At 41.6% G+C, this 21,454-nt stretch overlaps 1 protein-coding gene across 5 annotated transcripts in view; it reads left to right on the top strand.

The window, feature by feature from the left end:
* Positions 1 to 21,454, top strand: part of PDS5B (PDS5 cohesin associated factor B) — a 184,388-nt gene that overhangs the window by 152,680 nt on the left and 10,254 nt on the right. For 4 of the 5 annotated variants that reach the window (XM_090027770.1, XM_090027787.1, XM_090027752.1 and 1 more), the window contains exons 26-31: positions 9,228 to 9,342; positions 9,765 to 9,897; positions 12,191 to 12,310; positions 12,604 to 12,666; positions 16,107 to 16,252; positions 21,092 to 21,197. In XM_090027770.1, coding sequence (XP_089883896.1) covers positions 9,228 to 9,342; positions 9,765 to 9,897; positions 12,191 to 12,310; positions 12,604 to 12,666; positions 16,107 to 16,252; positions 21,092 to 21,197 — 683 coding nt within the window. The remainder of the gene's footprint in view (positions 1 to 9,227; positions 9,343 to 9,764; positions 9,898 to 12,190; positions 12,311 to 12,603; positions 12,667 to 16,106; positions 16,253 to 21,091; positions 21,198 to 21,454) is intronic. The other variant, XM_090027779.1, reaches the window with a different exon arrangement.

Raw genomic sequence — 21,454 nt, 5'->3', positions numbered from 1 at the left:
TTACCATTCCAATTTTTTTAAATGTCCCTGAATGAAGTTTTTTAATTTTTTTGGTTAGTTATGTAGCTATTTAGGTCAGTTTTATGCTAACAGTTTACATGCTTATGTTCACATACCACAGTTGAATTGAATTATTCTTATTAGCATTATGAGTGAAGTATCAGTGATAGATTTTGGTTCACTATTTAATAGCGTAAAGGTTTTGTTTCAAATTGTGATTGACAGTTACTGTTATGTTGTCCAGTTCTGGGCAAATGTAAAAGTGCTGTTCCTTTTCCGAAATGCCATGTTGATTCTGTCCTTGATATATTTGTGAATCATTATGAAGAGTGTAATATGTAATGCTTCCCAGGGTGGCCAGAGGACCCCCTGGTGGCCATACTATACCCTATCTCCTACTCCAGCTCTCCCAGTATGGCCTCACCCTCTGGCCTCCCTTGCTGTGATGTTTAGATTAACATATTTTAAGAAACTACCTTCAGAGAACCAGTGTTGAGCCTTTGGTGCCTTGTTTCACCCTGCTCATCACTAGGCTGCCAGTCTTCCCAGTTCTCATACCCTAACCTGAGCAGGGCTCTCTCTCTCTCTCTTTGCTTTTTGGGGGGTTCCAGCCCTTCTGGGTGCCTGCCTTACTGTGCTGGTCCCCTGGCTCTCCCTCACCGCGTGTTGCCATAGGACCACAGTGTCACAATGTCAGGTGCCTCACTGGCACCCACCTTTACAGCACTTAGGTCCATCTCCTCCTCCCCTATAGTCACCTTGAACCTTGCAGACTCACTCTACTCCCTTCCTCAGGCCTGCTGGCACTATTAACCCAAAGCAAAACAAAACATAATTTATCTCTGTATACTGCTTTCTATAGAGCTGCTTTTCTGGTCAGTATGTGGGCCAAGGTGAGACTCTAGCCCTGGGACAGGCTTATATAGTCCTTCCATTTCCCCTTTTGGTGACCTGATCTCCAGTCTTCAGAGCCAGGTTCAGTTTCCCAATTAGCAGGCTTTTATTACTCTGGCCTGCCTTTTTTTTACAAGCTATACCTCTTGCCTATCTCCTGTTAACAGGCTTACCCTATTGCAGCTAGCCTCCCTGTGGCATTGCACTCGCTCACCTCCAATAGCAGAGGTAGGAGTCCCCTGCTACAGAGGCAAACTAGTTGAGGCTGTAACTTGCTTTCTGTTGCAAAACCTAGTTTTGCTTCTTGTCACATTATAAAAACAAAATAAATCCATATGAAGATGTCCATAAATTAACTTATCTCAAAATACGTTATTCTGGGGACAGTTAAAGGCAATTTTTGCAAGAGCAGTTAAATGTCATTTCTATGACAGTTTCCTAATGGCTCTTGGCTTGTTCTTTGTTAAACCAAGTAAGCCCTCTTTTGGCCACAGATTAACTAACTCTAATGTTGGGTTCAGTGGAGACTTGAACTTTTTGGCTAATTTAGGAAGATGTATTTATTTACAATTTGAATATTATGTACAGTATTAATAAGTAATGTCAGTCTAATATTATTCTTGGAAAATAAATTCAGATAGTGTTTTGTAGGCTTTTTAAGATTTTTATCAGAGCAGCCTCTCATGCACTCAGACAAGGATGAAGGAAATAAAAAACCTTTGGGAGTATTTTGTGGAGAGTTTAGCTCTGTCTAGAGCAATTTCTGAAATGTTTAAAAAAACGTTACTGTCTTAAAGAAATTTTAAAGCCAGCATCTTTAAGGTTGAAAATCTGTTTCAAAACTTTAATGGAAAGTATATAGTTGAGATCAAGAAATGTAAAAGTAAGTCCACGTTAAAAAATGGGTAGGGAGATAAGTATGTATACTGGAGTACTGTGCCTAGTTCTGGGCCCCACAATTCAAAAAGGATGTGGAGAAGCTTGAGAGAGTGCATGATCAGAGGTCAGGAAAACAGACCTTACGATGACAGGCTGAGAGCCATGGGGCTCTTTAGCCTGGAAAAGCGCAGGCTCGGGGGTGATCTGATGGCCAGCTATAAGTTTATCAGGGGTGACCACCAGTATCTGGGGGGACATTTGTTCACCAGAGCGCCCCAAGAGATGACGAGGTTGAACGGTCATAAACTACTGAGAGACCATTTCAGGCTGGACATAAGGAAGAATTTCTTTACTGTCTGAGCCCCCAAGGTTTGGAACAGCCTGCCATCGGAGGTGGTTCAGTCACCTACATTGAACACCTTCAAGAGTAAATTGGATGCTTATCTTGCTGGGATCCTGTGACCCCAGCTGACTTCCTGCCCTTTGGGTGGGGGGCTGGACTTGATGAACTTCCGAGGTCCCTTCTAGCCCTAATAGCTATGAAATCTATGACACTAATAGTAAAGGTCAACCAAAACAACCTATGACTGGTTTACAGCTCCCCACACACCAGTCAGAATCAAGACCCATCTTTTCTGGTCCATGTAATCTTCTTAGAATCTGGACGCAATCTTCATACCATACTGAACACAAACATCTGGCTTGCTCTGTTGATGCAAATGCCAAAAAAGACCATTTTTTTCCCATGTTGCCAGTAAATTTGGTTCTGTTATAAATTTTGTTGACACAATTGCAATCTCTTTAATGGATAGATGTCTGTTATTTTTCCTTGAGAGGCCTTAGAGTGTACGGTTCAGCAATTCCTTGTTCGTTGGAAGGCTTATCTCAAATGACCATTATAGAAGTTTGTTAATTTGAAGATGTCTGTCAGATGCTAATGCACTGCTGTTATGTACAGACTAAGTAGGTTGTTGCCTGCGAAAGATCAGGCCTCTCCAAGCCAGGCGGCCTCTGAAAGCATTTATACACATATCTTTTTGTCCCACAATGCACTGGAGATCCACCACTTTGGAGCAGACTCAACTAATCAAGTCTGCTCCACATGTGAGCTGATGTAAACTGTGTTGTAACCCATGCGGTTGTATAACTGGCAAAATGCACGTCAGCGCGCAGAGAGTGGTGGTATGCTTTTAAACTAAAACACCTTCTGTGTGTTCTAGTTCAAAAATGTGCTGCCACCATTTTCTCAGCACTGACACATTTTGCTGCTTATACAACTGCAAGCGACACAACACCGGGTGTTTTTCAAAGCACTGGGTGCTATGGCGCTTCCATATATAAAAATGCCATAAGATGCCACTGTGCCCTGTTTTCTCTATGAATTAAATAGTGATGCATCTAGAATTGTAAAGTCATCATTACATTGGTAACATTCAGCTCTCAATCTGAGGTCTTCACTGAGCCAAAACAATACATTTCCTAAACCCCATTATTGCATGTGTACACTAGAACAGTGTCATGTCCCACTCGGGCTGTTCCTGAGCATGCTTTGCTCTCCCAGGTCTACCAGTATTCTTCGAATCTTGAAATACACTAGTATTAATTTTATCTTCAAAGCCCTCCATCTTTTGGGTTCTGTATGTTTGAGAGATTGCCTTTTCATATTGCACCATACGAAAAGGCTGTGGTACCTGACCATCTCTAAATGTGCAGGTTTGGGACTTAAAATTGTGTTCTCTGGACATCTGTCAATCTTGAATTTCCCTAAGTTGATAATGATCCCAAATAACTTATCATTTGGGACACATTGAAGAGTCTGGTGTTTTTTGTGGTTTTGGGCTGAGGAAGGATGTTTTTAATGACATGGCTTGGGTTTTTTATGAGAACATTTTCTGTTTAATCTAGGTCTACCCTAGTTATTCTATTTAAAATAGCCTGTGTGCCTATAATGTTCTTTTGACAGATACATTTAACACACATGAAAATATTTTGATTTCCAATTTAAACATTTTGGCAGCAGATATTTGAGTCATTCAAATGGGATTTTTCATACATGAGTTAGAAATCTGGCTCTCTCAGCTCTTCCCAACAATGGCATTAAAATTTCATAGATTTCATAGACATTTGGGCTGGAAGGGCCCCGGATCATAGAGTCCAGCCCCCTACCCCAAGGGCAGGAAGTCGGCAGGGGTCATAGGATCCTAGCAAGATAAACATCCAAATGTGTTTTGAAGGCATTCAGAGTGGGTGCTTGGACCGCCTCAGGTGGCAGTCTGTTCCAAACTTTGGGGGCCCAGACAGTGAAGAAGTTCTTTTCTTATGTCCAGCCTGAACCGGTCACAGTGGAGTTTGTGACTGTTCGATCTTGTTATCCCTTGGGGTGGTCTGGTGAACAGTTGTTTCACCAGATCCTGATGAGCACCCCTGATAAACTTATACCTGGCCATCAGATCACCCCTGGGCCTGTGCTTTTCCAGGCTAAATACCCCAATTGCTCTCAGCCTTTCATCATAAGGTCTGTTTTCCTGATCTCTGATCATGTGCGTGGCTCTCCTCTGCAACCTCTCGTGCTTCTCCACATTCTTTTTGTATTGCGGAGCCCAAAACTGGATGCAGTACTCCAGCTTCAGCCTCACCAAGGCTGAATACAGCAGGAGAATGACGTCCTCGGATCTGCTTGAGAAGCATCTATAGATGCAAGCCAGTGTTTTGCTCGCTTTAGTAGCCGCAGCATCACACTGAAGGCTCGTGTTCATCCTGTTGTCAACGGTGATGTAGGGGGGCAGTCAGGAAGGCCAAGGCAGAGATGGAACTGCGTCTAGCTTCCTGGATTAAGGACAATAAGAAGTCCTTCTTTAAATACATAGGGGGTAAAAAGAAGGTTCTGGGTAATGTGGGGCCCCTGCAAGACACGTTAGGAAATTTGGTCATCACACCAGACAACAAAGCCAACATATTTAACTATTTCTTTGCTTCCATCTTCCTAAGCAGGGACCAGGGCCCCCCTCAGGCCCCAGAGGAGGCACACCTAGGCCAAGGGTTAGTGAGGAACTAATTAGGGAGCTTTTGGAGGGACTGGATGTATTCAAGTCAGCTGGTCCAGACGATCTCCACCCTAGAGTACTAAAGGAATTGGCTGAGGTCATTGCAGGACCTCTGACACAGCTTTACGAGCACACGTGGTGCTCTGGTGTAGTGCCAGAGGACTGGAAGAGGGCCAACGTGGTTCCCATCTTCAAAAAGGGGAAGAAGGAGGACCTGGGAAACTATAGGCCAGTTGGTCTTACTTCAATCCTAGGCAAGCTGTTCGAGAAAATTATGCTGGCACACATCCACGGGGGGCCAGCAGGGGATTTCATGCTTAGGGGCAACCAACATGGGTTCATCAGTGGCACGTCCTGTCAGACCAACCTGGTGGCCTTCTATGGTCGAATCACCAAATCATTAGAAGCAGGGGTAGCAGTGGACATAGTCTTCCGGGACCTTTGGAGGGCCTTCGACACTGTCTCTCACCCTGTTCTCATTAAGAAACTGGGGGACTGTGGTGTCAACACCCACACCAGTCAATTGGGTTGCCAACTGGCTGGAGGGCCGCACCCAGAGAGTGGTGGTGGATGGGTCGTTTTCAGCCTGGAGGGAGGTGGCCAGTGGGGTTCTGCAGGGCTTGGTCCTCGGGCCCGCACTGTTCAACATCTTCATTGGCAACTTGGACAAGGGGGTAAAAAGCACCCTGTTCAAATTTGCTGATGACACCAAGATGTGGGGGATGTGGGCACTCTAGAAGGGAGCAATAGGCTACAATCGGACCTAGACAGGTTACAAGGGTGGGTGGATGAGAATAGGATGGGATTCAACACCGACAAGTGCAAAGTGATGCACCTGGGGAGGAACAACCGGCACCATACCTACAGGTTGGGGAACTCCCTTCTTGTCAGTACAGAGGCAGAAAAGGATCTTGGAGTCATCATTGACTCCAAGATTAACATGGGCTGGCAGTGTGGGGATGTAGTCAGGAAGGCCAACCGTACTTTGTTATGCATCCACAGATGCATCTTGAGCAGGTCCAAAGAGGTGATCCTCCCCCTCTATGCGACACTGGTCAGGCCGCAGCTGGAGTACTGTGTCCAGTTCTAGGCACCGCACTTCAAAAGGGATGTGGACAACATGGAGAGGGTCCAGAGAAGGGCCACTCGTATGATCAGGGGCAGCAGGGCAGGCCCTATGAGGAGAGGCTGCGGGACCTGAACCTGTTCAGCCTCCGCAAGAGAAGGCTGAAGGGGGATCTAGTGGCCATTTACAAACTAGTCAGGGGGGACCAGCAGGCACTGGGGAAGTCCCTGTTTCCCCGAGCACTGCCAGGAGTGACCAGGAATAACGGTCTGGTAGAGGGAAGATTTAGGCTAGATATCAGGAAGCACTACTTCACAATCAGGGCGGCTAGGATCTGGAACCAACTTCCAAGAGAAGTGATGCTGGCTCCTGCCCCGGGGGTCTTTATGAGGAGGTTAGATGAAGACCTTGCTGGGGTTGTTTGATCCCAGTAATCTTTCCTGCCATGGCAGGGGGTCAGACTAGATGATCTACTCGGGTCCCTTCCGACCCTAGAAACTATGAAACTGTGACCCCCAAGTCCCTTTCATCTGTAGTGCTAACCAGCATGGCACTACCAAGCCTGTAAGCATGGTGCAGGTTCTTCTTCCCAAGGTGGAGAACCTTGCATTTTTTGGTGCTGAACACCATCAGGTTCTCATCCACCCATTTCATGAGTCTGTCCAGATCCGCCTGGATCGCCCTCCTATTCTCAGGTGTGGATGCTTTACCCAGAGTTTGGTGTCGTTGGCAAACTTGGCCAGTCCGCTTCTGACACGAGTGTCCACATCACTGATGAAGATGTTAAATAGTACAGGCCCTAGGACAGAGCGTTGTGGGACCCAAGACGATTGGCTCCCATTGACCACCGCCCTGTGAGTCCTACCGTGGAGCCAGTTCCCCAGCCACCAGATTGTGGTGATGTCAAGGCCGCAGTTACCCAGTTTAGCCAAGAGGTGATCATGGGATCCCAGATCGAAGGCTTTTTTTAAAGTCGAGGTATACGACATTGATCTCTTCCCCCTTGTTCAGGTGATAAGTCACCTGGTCATAAAAGGAAATGAGATTGGTCAAGCAAGACCTACCCACAACAAACCCATGTTGGGTATGCCTCAGGATATTGCCTTCAGCTAATCTGTTAAGGATGGCCTCAGGATGAAAGTCAGGCTGATGGGCCTGTAGTTTGCTGGGTCTACTTTCCTCCCTTTCTTGAAGATCGGCACCACATTGGCCCTCTTCCAAAATCTCAGTGTGCTTTCAAATGCAAGACATCACCCTAAGAAATGCTTGTCTCTTGTATAATTTCTGGACCATCATAGCTACAATATCACTCGCACACTACCATAACTATAACGAGGGGTGGGAGGAGGGGGGTATCCAACATGTGGAACAGATGCCACAAGTGACACAGGTAGCCTCTCTGTGTGGCACATGCCAGTTTGGTGAGAAGTCAGGCAGTATGATGGCAGAGAGGGCAGGAAGCAGAAAGCAGAGAAGCAGCTATGTGGCAGGGGAAAGGGATCGGCTAATTTATGGCACATTTGTCAAAAAGGTCACACCCTCCCCCCCCTCCGCTCCCCTGATCTATGAGAAGTTTCAACAAAGATTCATTCTAGGCCCAATAATTTGCTAGCTGTGGTGCCCCACTATACCTTTGTTAGAAGACAGGGTAATGCCAAGTCTTTGATTTTTGTACTGCAGAGGAGATGAGTCCATGCTCCCTGCCATGTGCCTGTTTCTGATAGTGTTACCTGGATTACAGGTTACCTTGCAGGTTGGCTACTGATAACAGAGGCCAGAACTGGTCTACAGCCTGACATTTATTTGCTTAGATACCTCAGAACACAAAAACAAACCCTTATCTCAAAGTCTGTCTCTGCGTGTGACAGTACAAAATAGATTCTCCCCTATACTGTCTGGGGAAACTCAAGAGAGAGGAGGAGGGTGGCGTACAGATTGGCAACAGGTCTTACATTTGCTGAGTTCCCTAAAATTCCCCTTGCTCATATTCCACATTTATAGATGGCTGGTTCTCTAATAGTCTAATAAATGATCTTTGATTGCTTTATTTACATTTCTTTGTTTCACTGAAACTTGGAACGGTACTGACCCAGTTTTCTTGTGGACATGAAAGGTGTCCGTTGGGATTTATGTTTCGGTGAAAATTGCACTTTTGCAGTGGAGAATGCCTTGTTTCCTTCCTTCACCATTATCAACTACTGCTTGCTATCATTCTGTTTTTCTCTTCCTCAAAATTGATGGTTTTCTGTAAACAAGGCTGTTTTTTTTTTAAACTACTTACCTAAGGATCTAAACAAAAATATATCTATTATAGTTAAAAAAAAAAAAAAAAGTACCTAATACATTTGGTTACATAAGTTACTATAAGCCAAAGCTATGGTATTGTATATTTAGATTATTTAATGTATGGTCTTCCCTTATAATGTATTTTTTCAGACCTTGTGCTCTGTATAATTGAATCTCTTTACTGGTTTGGCTGGACATACTGCTTGCTTCCTTTACTTTGCTGACCAAGCTGGTTGTCACATTCACAAAGGTTCATTCTTTGGTCACTCAGAAACAGTCTTTGGGGCCTTCTCCTCAGCCACACTTCTGCAGCTTGGCTTTAGGCCCTGTGAAAATGGCCAAAGATGGGAACAAGAATCTTGCCGACTCCTATTTTCTCAGAATGCTATTTATGACCATACAGGATGAGACTTAGATTGTTGTAATATTTGCATATTGACAGCTTTGGCAGTTAGACCTGTTTGCAGATCAAGGCAAACCTCTCACACCTTCTAGAATGCCTGACCTGCAATAGTTGCATTTGTTGGCTTGAATGTTGGATTGCAAGTTACTGCTTTCTAGTCACCTATCAGCTTAGAGTTTCTGACTGACAGTATCAACGAATGGTGTTTATTTTACAGTAGCTATATTTCTTTGAGATGTAACAGACAGTGTGGATCCTACACTGGTCTTCCATTCCCTGGAATTCTGTGAAATATGAGCTTTAAATTGTAAGGAAACTGAGGGAGAGTTGTTACTGCCCTGCTTTTTATGCCCCTGTGAATAGAAGTTTGAGGCGACACAGGTTGTACAAACAGTTTGCCTCAACATAGTTCTAACTCCCCCTGAAAAAACAAAGTGTTGCCCTATGTGATGCTTGTAGATTCATAAAGCATCCACGCTGAGAGTGTCTTTAAAGAACCACAGTAATCACAAAGTAACTCCTCTTTATTGCCACCAAAGCATTATTTAGCTGATTGATGCAGGCTGATTTATGTAGAAATAAAGAGCAATATTTAATGGCAAAACACATTCTTGAAAGTGTTTTCTAATGCATCTGTTTTTCTTTATGCTTTCAGAAAAACTGTTGTCACTTCTGCCAGAGTATGTTGTTCCTTATACTATCCACCTGCTGGCACATGACCCAGATTATGTCAAAGTCCAGGATATTGAACAACTTAAGGATATTAAAGAGTAAGACTATTTCCTTGGATATGAATATTTGGATGCTTCATGTTTACTGTGATCTTACATTATTTTGGGAGATGGTCTATGATAACCTTTAAAGTTGGATAATAAAATAAACTGTCCAATACGTGATTATTTCTTAAATGCAGTGAAAATAGTAAACGTCTCTAGCCGATTTGTCTATTGTGCTCAATTGCATTGGCAATGCACTTGTATAAGTAAAATATTCTTCCTGTTTTCTCATTTTCTTACATTCATTAATTTCATTTTCATTCAGTCCTTCCCAACTTCTCTAGCAAATCTTTATAATAGTTGAATTCATTCCTAAAAGCCAAACTGCTTGGTGGATGAATCCATGCCAAAATAAATTGTATTTTCAAAATGAGGCTTTCATTTGCAGTTTAATGAAGAATTTTTTTCCCCCTTAGATGCCTGTGGTTCATATTGGAAATATTGATGGCTAAAAATGAGAATAATAGTCATGCATTTATCAGAAAAATGGTGGAAAACATTAAACAGACAAAAGATGCTCAAGGACCAGATGATCCCAAAATGAATGAAGTATGTGCTTTTTATTGCACACTGCTTTTTCTTTTTTAATTCCAATTCTGTCAGAAAACAAACATTTTTCATTTATTTTAAAATGATTTGGGGGTTGTGTGTGTATTGTACAACTATACTGATGGCATTAGATGTTCTGTATGGTGGCAACTGTCTTGTTACTTTACTGGATTTCAGTAGGGCTAAGGACAGACATTCAAAAAGTTTGAGCCTGAATTGATTCAACCTTTGCAGGTTAGTCTAGCCTGGCTAGGCTAAACCAGTTTGTATCTGCACAGATATTCTCTGCGGATTGAGAAAATTCAGGCACATACCTGCAGTGGCTCAGGCTAAAAGCTGGGGGCTGCTACAGCAGCCATCCCTTCCCTAGTTCTGAGCTGAGGCAGGGTCGTGGCCAGGCCCAGGCAGGATGCTCTGATAAGGGAGGTCTGCCTACACCATCCCAGGCTTTTCCCCACTAGCTGCTCAAAAGGTGGGAGTGTTGCCAGCCCCCAGCTAGCACTGAAGCAAAGGGTGTGTGTGCAGTGCATGCATCTGTTGATGTTATGGAGTTTTTCAATCTTCCTCCCTACTTCTTCATACTGTCTGCAGCAAAATGACAAGTAAGCAAACCAGCAGGGGGCTGCTAACAGTGTTTCACCCCATCAGCAAAACAGTAGCCTCTCTCCATTAGTTTAAGCTCTTCTTAAACAGCTTTATCCAAGCAAGGAATTACCAGCTGACCTGTTGAGTAGCTCCAAAAAGCCCTAAGTAGACACTGTTCTATCTGGCTGGCCTAGTGAAATTGGAGACACAGGCACCTCTCAGCATTAGATAGCCTACCGTGTGCCTACTGTCTGTGGGGCTGCAGTTCGTGCTGTGTGAAATGGGAGGCGGGGAATCCTTGCTTGAGCAGTGAGGAGGAACGGGGCAAGGGGGAAGCCAGATAGACCTTACTGTACATGCAGTCTCTGCTGGAGCTCTGGCTAGGGAGCAGAATGGCAGGGCCAGCTCTGCTGTTTGGAGCAGAGAACCTAGCCAAGAGAGCATGCCAGGTTGCTGGGGGAATCTGGTTTAACTTAAACCAGGAAGCGGGTCTGGGACAGGCATTGCATAAACTTGGTTTTCCCAAGTCAGTTAAGTCTGATACTACGTTCAACCAGGTTTATCTTTAAACCAGTTTCACCCATTTTGAAACTGGTTTATGTGCACTGAACATTTGTTTTGTTACAGGTTTAAACCAGTTTATGTGTAATGTCTGCCCCTAGCCTAGAGGTCTAATTTCTTTACAAGCTCAATTGAATAATTAAAAGAATTTCTTCGGTTTTTCTATTTTACTTTTGTTTCAATATTAACTTCCATCAAATACTTCCTTCGTATATGCATAAAATACGTATGGGTTTAAAGTTAAGCTTTGTAAGGTGGTGGGTTTCTCCTTTGCAGTAATACAAAAGAATTGCAAGGTAGTATGAAGAATGGTTTCAAATTTAAGCCTTCTTTCAATGAGGGCTTAATTACTGTCATTTTAACTTCCATTTACTGCATGCTAAGAATGGACATACGGGCTGCTACCATGGAGCTGCTGTTATACGGTAAATCCTTGCCCCCTGTTTCTCTGCAGTAAATTGTTCATATGTCCATACTGTGAGCTACTTTGCATTAAATGTATGTCTACACAATACAGGACAGTGCTCAAAATGAACTGGATTGACTACATAGCACAATCCATTGCAGTGCAATAATATTAACTTGGGTCCGCAAGATAGGTATATTAACTCGGGTGAACTGCGTCTGGTTTTGGAGGTAACTAGGCTATCTAAATGATGCACTGGGTTGTAGAGGTATATCCTAAGTATCTGTGTGAGAGCTGATCCAAATCAGGTATTTATATTTACACAGAAGAAGTATCAAGTCAACAATAAGGTTTTGTGTTGGTGGAATTTACAAGAATTTGGTATGGTTTGTATATCCATTGGAAACTAAGCGAGTTCTTCTGGTGTGGTGGTCTCTGTTAGTGAAAATAGGCAATGTGCTTTTTGCATATTAAAGTATTTTAAAGAAAACTCACTTCTGACTAGTCCTTACTTTTTTTTTTTTTTTTTTACAAGAATTTGTGGTGATAGTTGTACTTGGCATCCAACACTCAACATCTTTTCTTTGTGGGGAATGTATGAGCACTTTAAGAGTCCAGGGGATGGTAATCATTACCAGTGGTCAGCACAGATGCAATTAATAGATAAACAAAATTACAGTTAATTGTATGTACCATTTTTAACCTTGAAATGTCAAATAATTTTTATTTTGTAATTTGCAGAAACTCTACACAGTTTGTGATGTAGCAATGAATATCATTATGTCAAAAAGTACAACATACAGTTTGGAATCCCCTAAAGATCCTGTTCTTCCAGCGCGATATTTCACTCAACCTGACAAGGTATAATTTGGGGTTCGAAATGGATTATTTTGCAAATCAAAACTGCATTGAAGAGTCACATATACAACTGTAATTTTGAGTCTTATTTAAATAGCTCTGTAACTTTTATTACTTTTAGTAATAATCATTTCAGTAATATCTCAGGTCATTGCATGTTCTGTGTTTTTAATAGGGGGTCAGAAACATCACTAGTTTAAATCATTTCAGATATTTAAAATGGCTAGTGCAACAGCAAATATATCTTCCTCCCCTCCCCTAATTTGTTTGTTGATATCTTTTTCTCTTGCTTACAGAATTTCAGTAATACGAAAAATTATCTTCCTCCAGAAATGAAATCTTTTTTCACTCCTGGGAAGGTGTGTTTTGTTTTATTATCTATTTTTCCACTAACCTCCCTCCTAAGCTAAAAGCTGTGCATGCGCAAAAGAAGGCTTGGCATTTGCTGCAAGAATTTACATTTTTAGAAAATAAAAACAAGAGGTTGAAAGAAGAGTAGCCAACAAATAGGGTGGCCAAGAGGTAGTAACGACCTGATGCTGCAAAGATTCACTAAATGTTTTGGAAAATGTGTTGGGTAAACAATGTAGGAGTCCTAAAACATTTTCACAGAAAAATCTAACTATATGAGGAATTAACTGGAAATAATGTGATGTGAAGTAGAGATGTTAAAAATTAATTGTGAAAAATTCTCTCCTGCAAATTGATAGTCAAATCTCAGTCTTTTAATTAAAATCTTAAAACTTTCATATATGGGTTTTAAAAACAGACTTTTAACTAAACTAAGTGCAGGGAAAACAAACATTTTATTATATTGATGTCATTGTGTGCCTGCTGTTTTAACACTTTGAATGCGAATACTGCAATAGTTTGGTTTATTTAAAAAGTAGCATGTCACCTTGCATTGCTTTAGAGAGAGTTACGAGCAAATTTTCTTCGTTGCAATTTTCTTCATTAGGTATTAGCTAATTCAGAACAAAAATAAAGAAATGTGTCTTAGTATAGAGAACACCCATGAAGAAAAAAGAAACAAGAAAGGGGAAATGTCTGTCTTTAATCTGGGACCAACTAAGCTATAATGCATTCATCATAATTGTGCATTATGTAGTGATGATGAACTATTGTTAGAGCAAGGGGTTCGACTTTACTGAGCTAGCAGTTCTTGCTTTTAGGATAATTACAATTTCCCCTTAAAGCTTTAACCCTTCACGTTACTGTTATGTACCCAGAAGCTGAGAATTTCCTTTTTCATTTACTACTAATTTTAAAATAGTAAAATTGTAATTCTTTATCAAACAAAAAGAAAGGTACCATGTGGTTATGCTAATTGTTTGAAGAAATGTAGTATTCACTGTTAGGGCCAGATTCTCTGGCTGCTTTATTGCGGTCACCAAGAGCAAACTTGATTATTTCAAGCTGCTTTTACAACTTCATGCCATTAACAGAGAAGGGGTAGGGAGAGGTCTTTGGTTCCCAAACTCAGACAGGTTGTGCACCACCAGTTTAAAATGATACAACCTTAAGTACCACCAGTAAATTTGTGTCATATAAGTAATTATAATAAATCTGTTAACACATACCACTGACAGGTTGTCTGTGTACCAGTGGTGGTACCGATACCACAGATTGGGAACCTCTTTAGGGATTCAAAGGAGGAAGTGGGCATGTTGTGCTGGTTGGGATAGATGTAACTGGAGATATCTGTTTGACCTAGAGGGAGTAGGGCTGTTTTTAAGGAAGGGAACCTCTTTTGAGAATCTAGCACTACATTCCAGTCTTAAGATTGCAGCTCAGTTAAGTCCCTGAGTTCTACAGTCTTTGTGCTTTAATGGCTTTTTGTGTATTCCTGCTTGAGCTCTCCCTGTCAGTGCTCCATCTTGCACCATGATGTCAAGACACCAGTGCCCAAAATAACCAGTAGCCATAGAACCTTTAGTCATGAATCGGTGACAGTGGATGCCGAGGATCCTGCTACTAAGAATTATTGACAGAAGTCCTATATCTCATGCCACTTAGAGGGAGTATTGCAACCTTCAAATTCACCCGATGATTGGCTGTATACTCTTTAATGGCATAGCACAATTAAGAGTGACCCAAGTTGGACCTGCCTATAATCACAGATTAACAGTGTTGGCTAACTTATTCAGGAACTCAGTTGCAATTAAAGTATTGTCTATACTAGATTTTAATGGTTTTTTAATGAAAAATTTTAGGAACATGTTGTTTCACTGCTGAGATCATTCAGGACAGAAAGGGTTGGTACATTACTACATTTTCAAAAGACCCATTTGGATTAGTGTTAAATTGGATTTATATATGCATTCTCAGAAAGCTTTGTTCAATATTCCAAACTAAATGGTGAATTTTGGAAGGGGGTATGCTGTGTTTTTTATATACACATAGGGTAAATCATTTCTTTAAGTATGGAACTCAGTCCAGCCCAAACTGTGAAAACATAAGCAGCACCTCTGTTCTATATGCCTTATGTTGACAAAAAAATTTACAGGAGTCTTGAAAAAAGTTGTGTTACGCCGTTTCTTAGTCATTTTGGTCAACTTGGGTGAGAGTGGCTTAATAGCAAATGGTCCAGTAATGAAAAATTATACTTTGGTTTGTAAGACCTCCACTACATATTATATCTAGACTTGCAGATTTAACTATCATGCCTTAAAAAGGTTCTACCAGCTGTAAAATTGTTTGAAAATGTGTAATACCTTTATAGCTAATTTCTAGTCCACTTTAATTTGCACATGTATGTAATCCTGTGACTGAGAGACTACAGCTGTTGTTATCTCCCAGCCGCTGGGGAGCACAGCCAGTTCTCTCTCCCACCTGCAGGGGTGCATAAACCTTCCAAGCAGTGGTTGGGAGATCACAGCTGCTGCAATCTCCAGCTGTTGTGATCTCTTAGCTGCGGGGTGCTCCATAGGATTCTTAAGTCCTGGCTACATGTGGGGTACAGCTGGAACCAAGACCATCAGCTGCAGGGCTCTTGGTCTCAGCTGTGCGTGTGGCTCAGCCTGGACCAAGAGCCACAGTAGGTGTGGATTCAGTTCTGGCTGCATGTGGTCCCCACAACTGGGAGCCCTGTCAGCAAAAGAGGCTCCCAGCTGCAGGAGCCTGCTTTTTGCTGATGCAGGAGCTGCCCAGGATTGGGCTCCTCCTAGACTAGCAGTAAGGCACAACTGGTTCAAATGCATGATCCCACAATCTCACCTCATGCCACTCATGTGGGGCATGGCAGGAAGTGCAGTTGTGTGGATTGTGAATTAGTTCCAATTGTGTCTTTACCTGCACGTATAGAAGGGGGGCTTAAGAGCAAGAATGAATTTGTTCTTTGATATGTTTTGATGTCTAGTTGGTCATTTGTAACCCAGACATTTCAAACTTGTTTAAAGTCTGTAGGAGCTGAAGGTATTTATAAATGCATAATTTGCAGCCTGCCCATGTTTGGAAAGTTTGGCAAGGATGATGAAATTCTAACCTTATTGAAGTTAGTGACAAAATTCCCATGGAGTCAAAATTACAATTCTCTTTTTTTTTTTTCCTTTTGTGAACATCTTCCTACTTTATCCAACTGCCATGGAAAATGATCATCTCTACCAACTTCCATTTGGCTTCTGTTAGAACTTTTATGTTTAACTGGTTTTTTACAGCTGCACCATGTAATTAAGGCATTGTAACTGCAGAATGTGCATCAGTTTTATGTGAATGTTTTAAGCATGGTATGTGTTGTTTCAGACTAGATATTAATATACTAATATGTAGTTTAAAATAAAATCTATATTTTTGGTTTCAGCCCAAAGCAGCCAATGTTCTTGGAGCAGTTAATAAGCCTCTTTCATCAGCAGGCAAGCAGTCTCAATCGAAATCTTCACGAATGGAAACTATAAGCAATGCTAGCAGCAGTTCAAATCCAAGCTCTCCAGGAAGGATCAAAGGGAGGTTGGTATACAACAATGCATCTTTGATGCTCAAGTATTTTTAATGAAGCTGCAAGGGTTTCTATATATTTTTAAAGTGGTAGACATAATTCTGTTATTTTATGTTGGTGTAAATCCACAATAACAACCATGCTTGTGTAACCAAAGCCAAAAGTAGGAAGGAGAAAATGAAAAAGCAGCCCAGAATATTGCATTGAAAGGAATCCCAGATAATATGATGGTACTGTGTAAAGTAAAAAAAAAAGACATGGATCCAATGTTTCCATCAACCTTGTGTAGTTGACGACATAGCCATCCACATAAATTCAGACACTATAGGCCAAAAGTAATCATCTAAACTGATCTCCTTTTTTGAAACAGATTGGATGACTTCTGAGTTAATTCTCATTTGAACTATAGGATATTTAGAATGGCGTTTCTCAACCCGTGGGTTGCGCCCCAAAAGTGGGTCACAACAGTATTTCAAAGGGTCATGAGCTGCGGCAGGGCAGAGGGGCGGCAGGAAGGTGCCTGCCTCTTCCAGTGGGGGAATGGGGTGGTGGAGAGCTGTGTGGCCAGGTTAGCGGCACTGGGACTGGTACCCATGCTCATGGGGGTGGAGTGGCTGGAAGGCCCTACTCGGGGTAGGAGGGGCCATGACCAGGCTGCCTGGCATGGTGCAGCAGCCCCAGCCCAGGGCAGTGGAGTAAGCCACAAGCCTCACCTCCTCCTCCCTCCAGCCCATGCCAGGGCCATACTTGTTTTGCTGCTGTCTGGGTGAGCCAGAGCTGCCACAGTCACCGCACTCTGGCCAGAGTGGGACGGGGGCAGTTGGGGGCCCCTCTGGCAGGGTGGGGGAGCAGAGGGGTTGTGGGTTGGGAGTGAGGGACACCAGCATGGGGGGTGGGGGTAGGGCAGAGGACTGGGGGTCAGGCACTGGCAGGGCCAGGGGGTGCAAGTTGGGACAGGCAATGGATCTTTGCAAATGGGTCCCAGTAGGAAAAAGGTTGAGAGCCACTGATTTAGAACAACATCCAGTCTTTATTTCCAATAGTTAATTACCTTCCCTATTAAAAGCACTGTATTTCTAGTTGGAGATTTGTATCTTCAGCTCCCAGATATTATGTGTTTTTACTTTTTGTTTACTAGATTGAGAGCTTGTTTATCAGAGTTTTGTCCCCCGTGTAGGTAATTAGGTTGGGATCAAAATATCTCACAACCTTTTCTGATAAGCTGTGTTTTTCAGCTGCAGACAGCAAAACTGAACACAGTATTCCAGTCCACTACAGCCAAATACATGGACAATATAACCTTCCTCTCCCTATTTGAAATTCCCCTCATTATAGTGACAAATATTCTGTTAACCTTTTTAAATTATCTGTTATGATCCCCTAATCTTTCCAGGGTTTCCGCTTCCTAGGGTATTTCCTTCACCACCCAGTCTGTGCATGTGGGTTAAATACTTTGTTCATATATGTGTAACTTATATTTAGCTCTGTTAAAATGCATGTTGTTTGTTTTTGTCCAGCTTAGTGAGCATTTCATTTCCAAGTAATTGTTCTGTTGTAATTATTTGTTGGATTCATCATTTAATGCTTACCCTGTCTCGTGTGAATTCTATAACTGATTTGGTTTTCTTCCAGTCATTAATGAAAATGTCACATAGTACATGATTGAGAATCTGTCCCTTCATACTCCTGTCAGATCTTCTCAGTTACCAGCAGCCATAGGTTTAGGTATGAGGTTATATCAGTGACTGTTAAGTTTAATAGCCCCTGATGGATCTATCCTCCATACATTTGTCTAAGCCTTTTTGAATCCAGTTACGTTGCTTGTCTGCAGGATAACCTGTAGCAATAAATTGCTTAAGTTAATTGTGTTTTGCGTTTTAAAAGGGAAGTACTTCCTTTTAATTTTTTTAATGTTTTGCCCTATGCTTCCTTTGGATGTCCCTAGTTCTTGTATTATAAAATGAATAACAGAACTTTATGCACTTTTCCAGACTATTTTACATAACTATCATGTTCCCTCTCAGTTGCCTTTTACAAGCTGACTCTAGACTCTTCAGTATTTCCTTACATAGAAGTGCTTCCATGTCCTAATCGTTTCTGTTGCTCTTCTCTTTATCTTTTCAAGTTTTAGTTTATCTTTTTGAGTTGGGGTAACCTGGACACAGTTGTGGGCACATGAAATTATACAATGAGATAATCATTATTTATGTTTTATTTTCCATTCCCCTCAAGTGTTTCCTAGCATTCTTTGTACCCCTTTGACTACCACCATAATAGTAAGAGTAGGAGGTGCTACTTCACAGTCAGGGCGGCTAGGGCTTGGAACCGGCTTCCAGGGGAAGTGGTGCAGGCTCCTAGCCTGGGGATTTTTAAAAGGAAGTTAGATGAGCACCTTGCCGGGGTCATCTGACCCCGGTGCTCTTTCCTGCCAAGGCAGGGGGTCGGACTAGATGATCTACCTAGGTCCCTTCCGACTCTAGCTACTGTGAAACTATGAAACTATAAGAGTTGTTTTTATTGAATAGTGCCCCTAAGATTTCTCTTGAATGGTAATTTTGAACTGGGAACCTTTCATTGTGCATGTATACTTAAGGTTATTTTTCCCCATGTGCATTACTTTGCAGGTATTTATGTTGAATTTCATTTGCCACCTTACTGCCCTCTTACTCAGTTTATTCTGTGGGTAGTCTGTGCTTAACCACCTTCACAGTGAGAGAGTTCTTCCTAAAGCCAACCTAAATGTCCGTTGTTGTACTTTACGATCATTGCTTTGTCTTGTCTTCTCCATCATCATCTTTATAACCATCTTTCAGGTATTTCAAGTCTTCTGTTCTCCAGACTAAATAAGGCCATTTGATTTAGCTTTTACTCCTAAGGCACATTTCCCAGACTTATAATCATTGTCTTTGCTCTATGCTGGACTCTTTCCAATCTGTTCACAACTTTCTTGAAGTGTGGGGCCCAAAACTGGACACAGTACTCCCGGTGATGCCTCACCTGTGCTGAATAGAATGCACAGAGATCTTTTCACTTAACGTGGAAGCAGTATTTCTATTAATGCAGCTCAGTATGCTGTTCTTTTGCACAGAAACACACTGTTGGCTTATAATAAGCTTATGGTTCACTGCAACTCACAGGTCCTTCTATACAGTATTGCAGTCTAGGTGGCCTTCCCCCCATTTGTATTTATACATGCACCTGCCCTTATTTCATAGATTTCATAGACATTAGGGCTGGAAGGAACCTTGGAAGATTGAATCGAACCCACTGCCCTGGGGGCAGGAAATCAGGTGGGGTCACAGGATCCCAGCAAGATAAATGTCCAATTGACTGTTAAAGGAGTCCATAGTAGGTGCTTGCACCATCTCTGGCAGTAGTCTGTTCCAGGCCTTGGGGGCTCTGACAGTAAAGAAGTTCATTTGATTGTTTTAGATTTTAGGGAGGAGAGGGGAGTGGGTATGGATTATTTTTCAAGTTTATCAAGGTAATTCTGAATCCTCATTCCACCCTTCATAATGTCTGTAACTTCTCCCACATTGGTAATGTTTGCATATTTGTTAACAAAGAAGGTATCACTGTGTAGATGGGGAAATTGAGGCACAGAGGTAATTCAGCTTGCCCTCAGTCACAGTTGCAGAGTTTAGGAATAGAATAGGGGTGTCTTGCATTTTTATTTGGTATGCTATTTGCTAAAAATACAATTCAAAAGAAGTTACATTTTATTTTTCCATTAGTAAGATGCCGTATCTGTTATGGGCTGTGACTTGTAGCACGGTATTTTTGCCCTTGAATTAAATAGCCTGCCCCAATATCTCTTGGGCAAGTAACAGAAAGATGCCCCCTTAATTAGCGAGCAGTCTTAAAATTATCTATAACTTCCATATTCCTCTAAAATAATTTAAATGTTATTATCAGCAAGTATTCAGGTACTTCTTTTATGGATTGAGAAGTTACATGAGAACTTGTATTCGCTATCAGGTTAAAATTCTAACTCCCATACAATATGAAGGTTTGCGAACTAGCTGGGGGTATATAAAGCTTCAGTAAGCAGCTGCACAGGACTACTGAGGTGCTCCAGCTGCTTGCTGGAGCTTTTATTTTAAAGGGTGCTGCTTCTCCAGTCAGCTATGCAGGATAACTGCTGTACTGCAGCTGATTGGAGAAGTGGCACCCTTTAAAATTAAAGCTGCTGCAGTCTGCTCAGCAGCTGTTTCATAGTTCTATAACCTACTAAAGACTAAATGAGTTCTGAAGTATCCCAGTGTGAAAATGTATATTTTTAGCAACTATACTTGCAGTTGAATTCTGCTTGATTCTGAAGTGAACTAACTACTTTGTTTGATATTGACCTGAATGGGATCCTTAGTAGTAGGGGAAAAAACTGTGTATGATGCCTTTATGGCTGAATCAAGAAGAGGAAGGGAGGACAGTCTGGTTTTTTTTGTTTTTGTTTTTGTTTTTAACTATGCAACCCACAAATTGCTTCCAGCAGTACATGCTTATAAAACAAAACAAAACAAAACAAAAAAAACAAACCCCTTCCAAATCAGAGTAAAATTTCCTATTATTGCAGGCAGTCACATCATTTAGTAGCTTTCTTTCAGTAGCTGGGAGAAAATACCAAGGAAATAAAAATAAATAAGATAAACAGAAGCACTTAAATAATATTAAAAGTTTATTCATCATGGAATTACCTCCTTTATTACTTTGGCTGGAAGTAAAATTGTGGTTAAATTCTCCTTTGTACAGTATATCTGCAAACAACACGGGGTGCTGTCAATTTAACAATTTAAATATAAACATAGAATAATGTATAACATTCCCAAATAATAAATGTTTTTGGTTGATAGGCTTGACAGTACTGAAATGGACCACAGCGAAAATGAAGATTTCACAATGGCATCACCCTTACCAGGGAAGAAAAATGACAAGAGGGACGACTCTGATCTTGTAAGGGTGAGCAGCTTCTTTGTATTGCTGCCTTTTCACTTAACTAACTGAATGTTAAACGAGTATTTTAGCATGGCACCTTTAGCAAACATCTATTAAGTAAAAGAGTTTTTTTTGTAAATTTTAACTGTTACATGGAACTAAGTTGATTTCAGTGATGCCAAAGAGGGATTATGATGTTAAATGGAACCATCTAGAAGAGATGTCACACAATTTGCATGATTTTTCTTTGCTTTGTGTTACTAACTGAATAAATTTTTTCT

Source organism: Crocodylus siamensis, chromosome 1, assembly GCF_052110815.1.
Source record: "Crocodylus siamensis isolate JL-2025a chromosome 1, ASM5211081v1, whole genome shotgun sequence".
Taxonomy (NCBI): Eukaryota; Metazoa; Chordata; order Crocodylia; family Crocodylidae; genus Crocodylus; species Crocodylus siamensis.
Note: the sequence above shows the minus strand (reverse complement) of the source record. Positions and strands in the feature narration are given on the sequence as shown.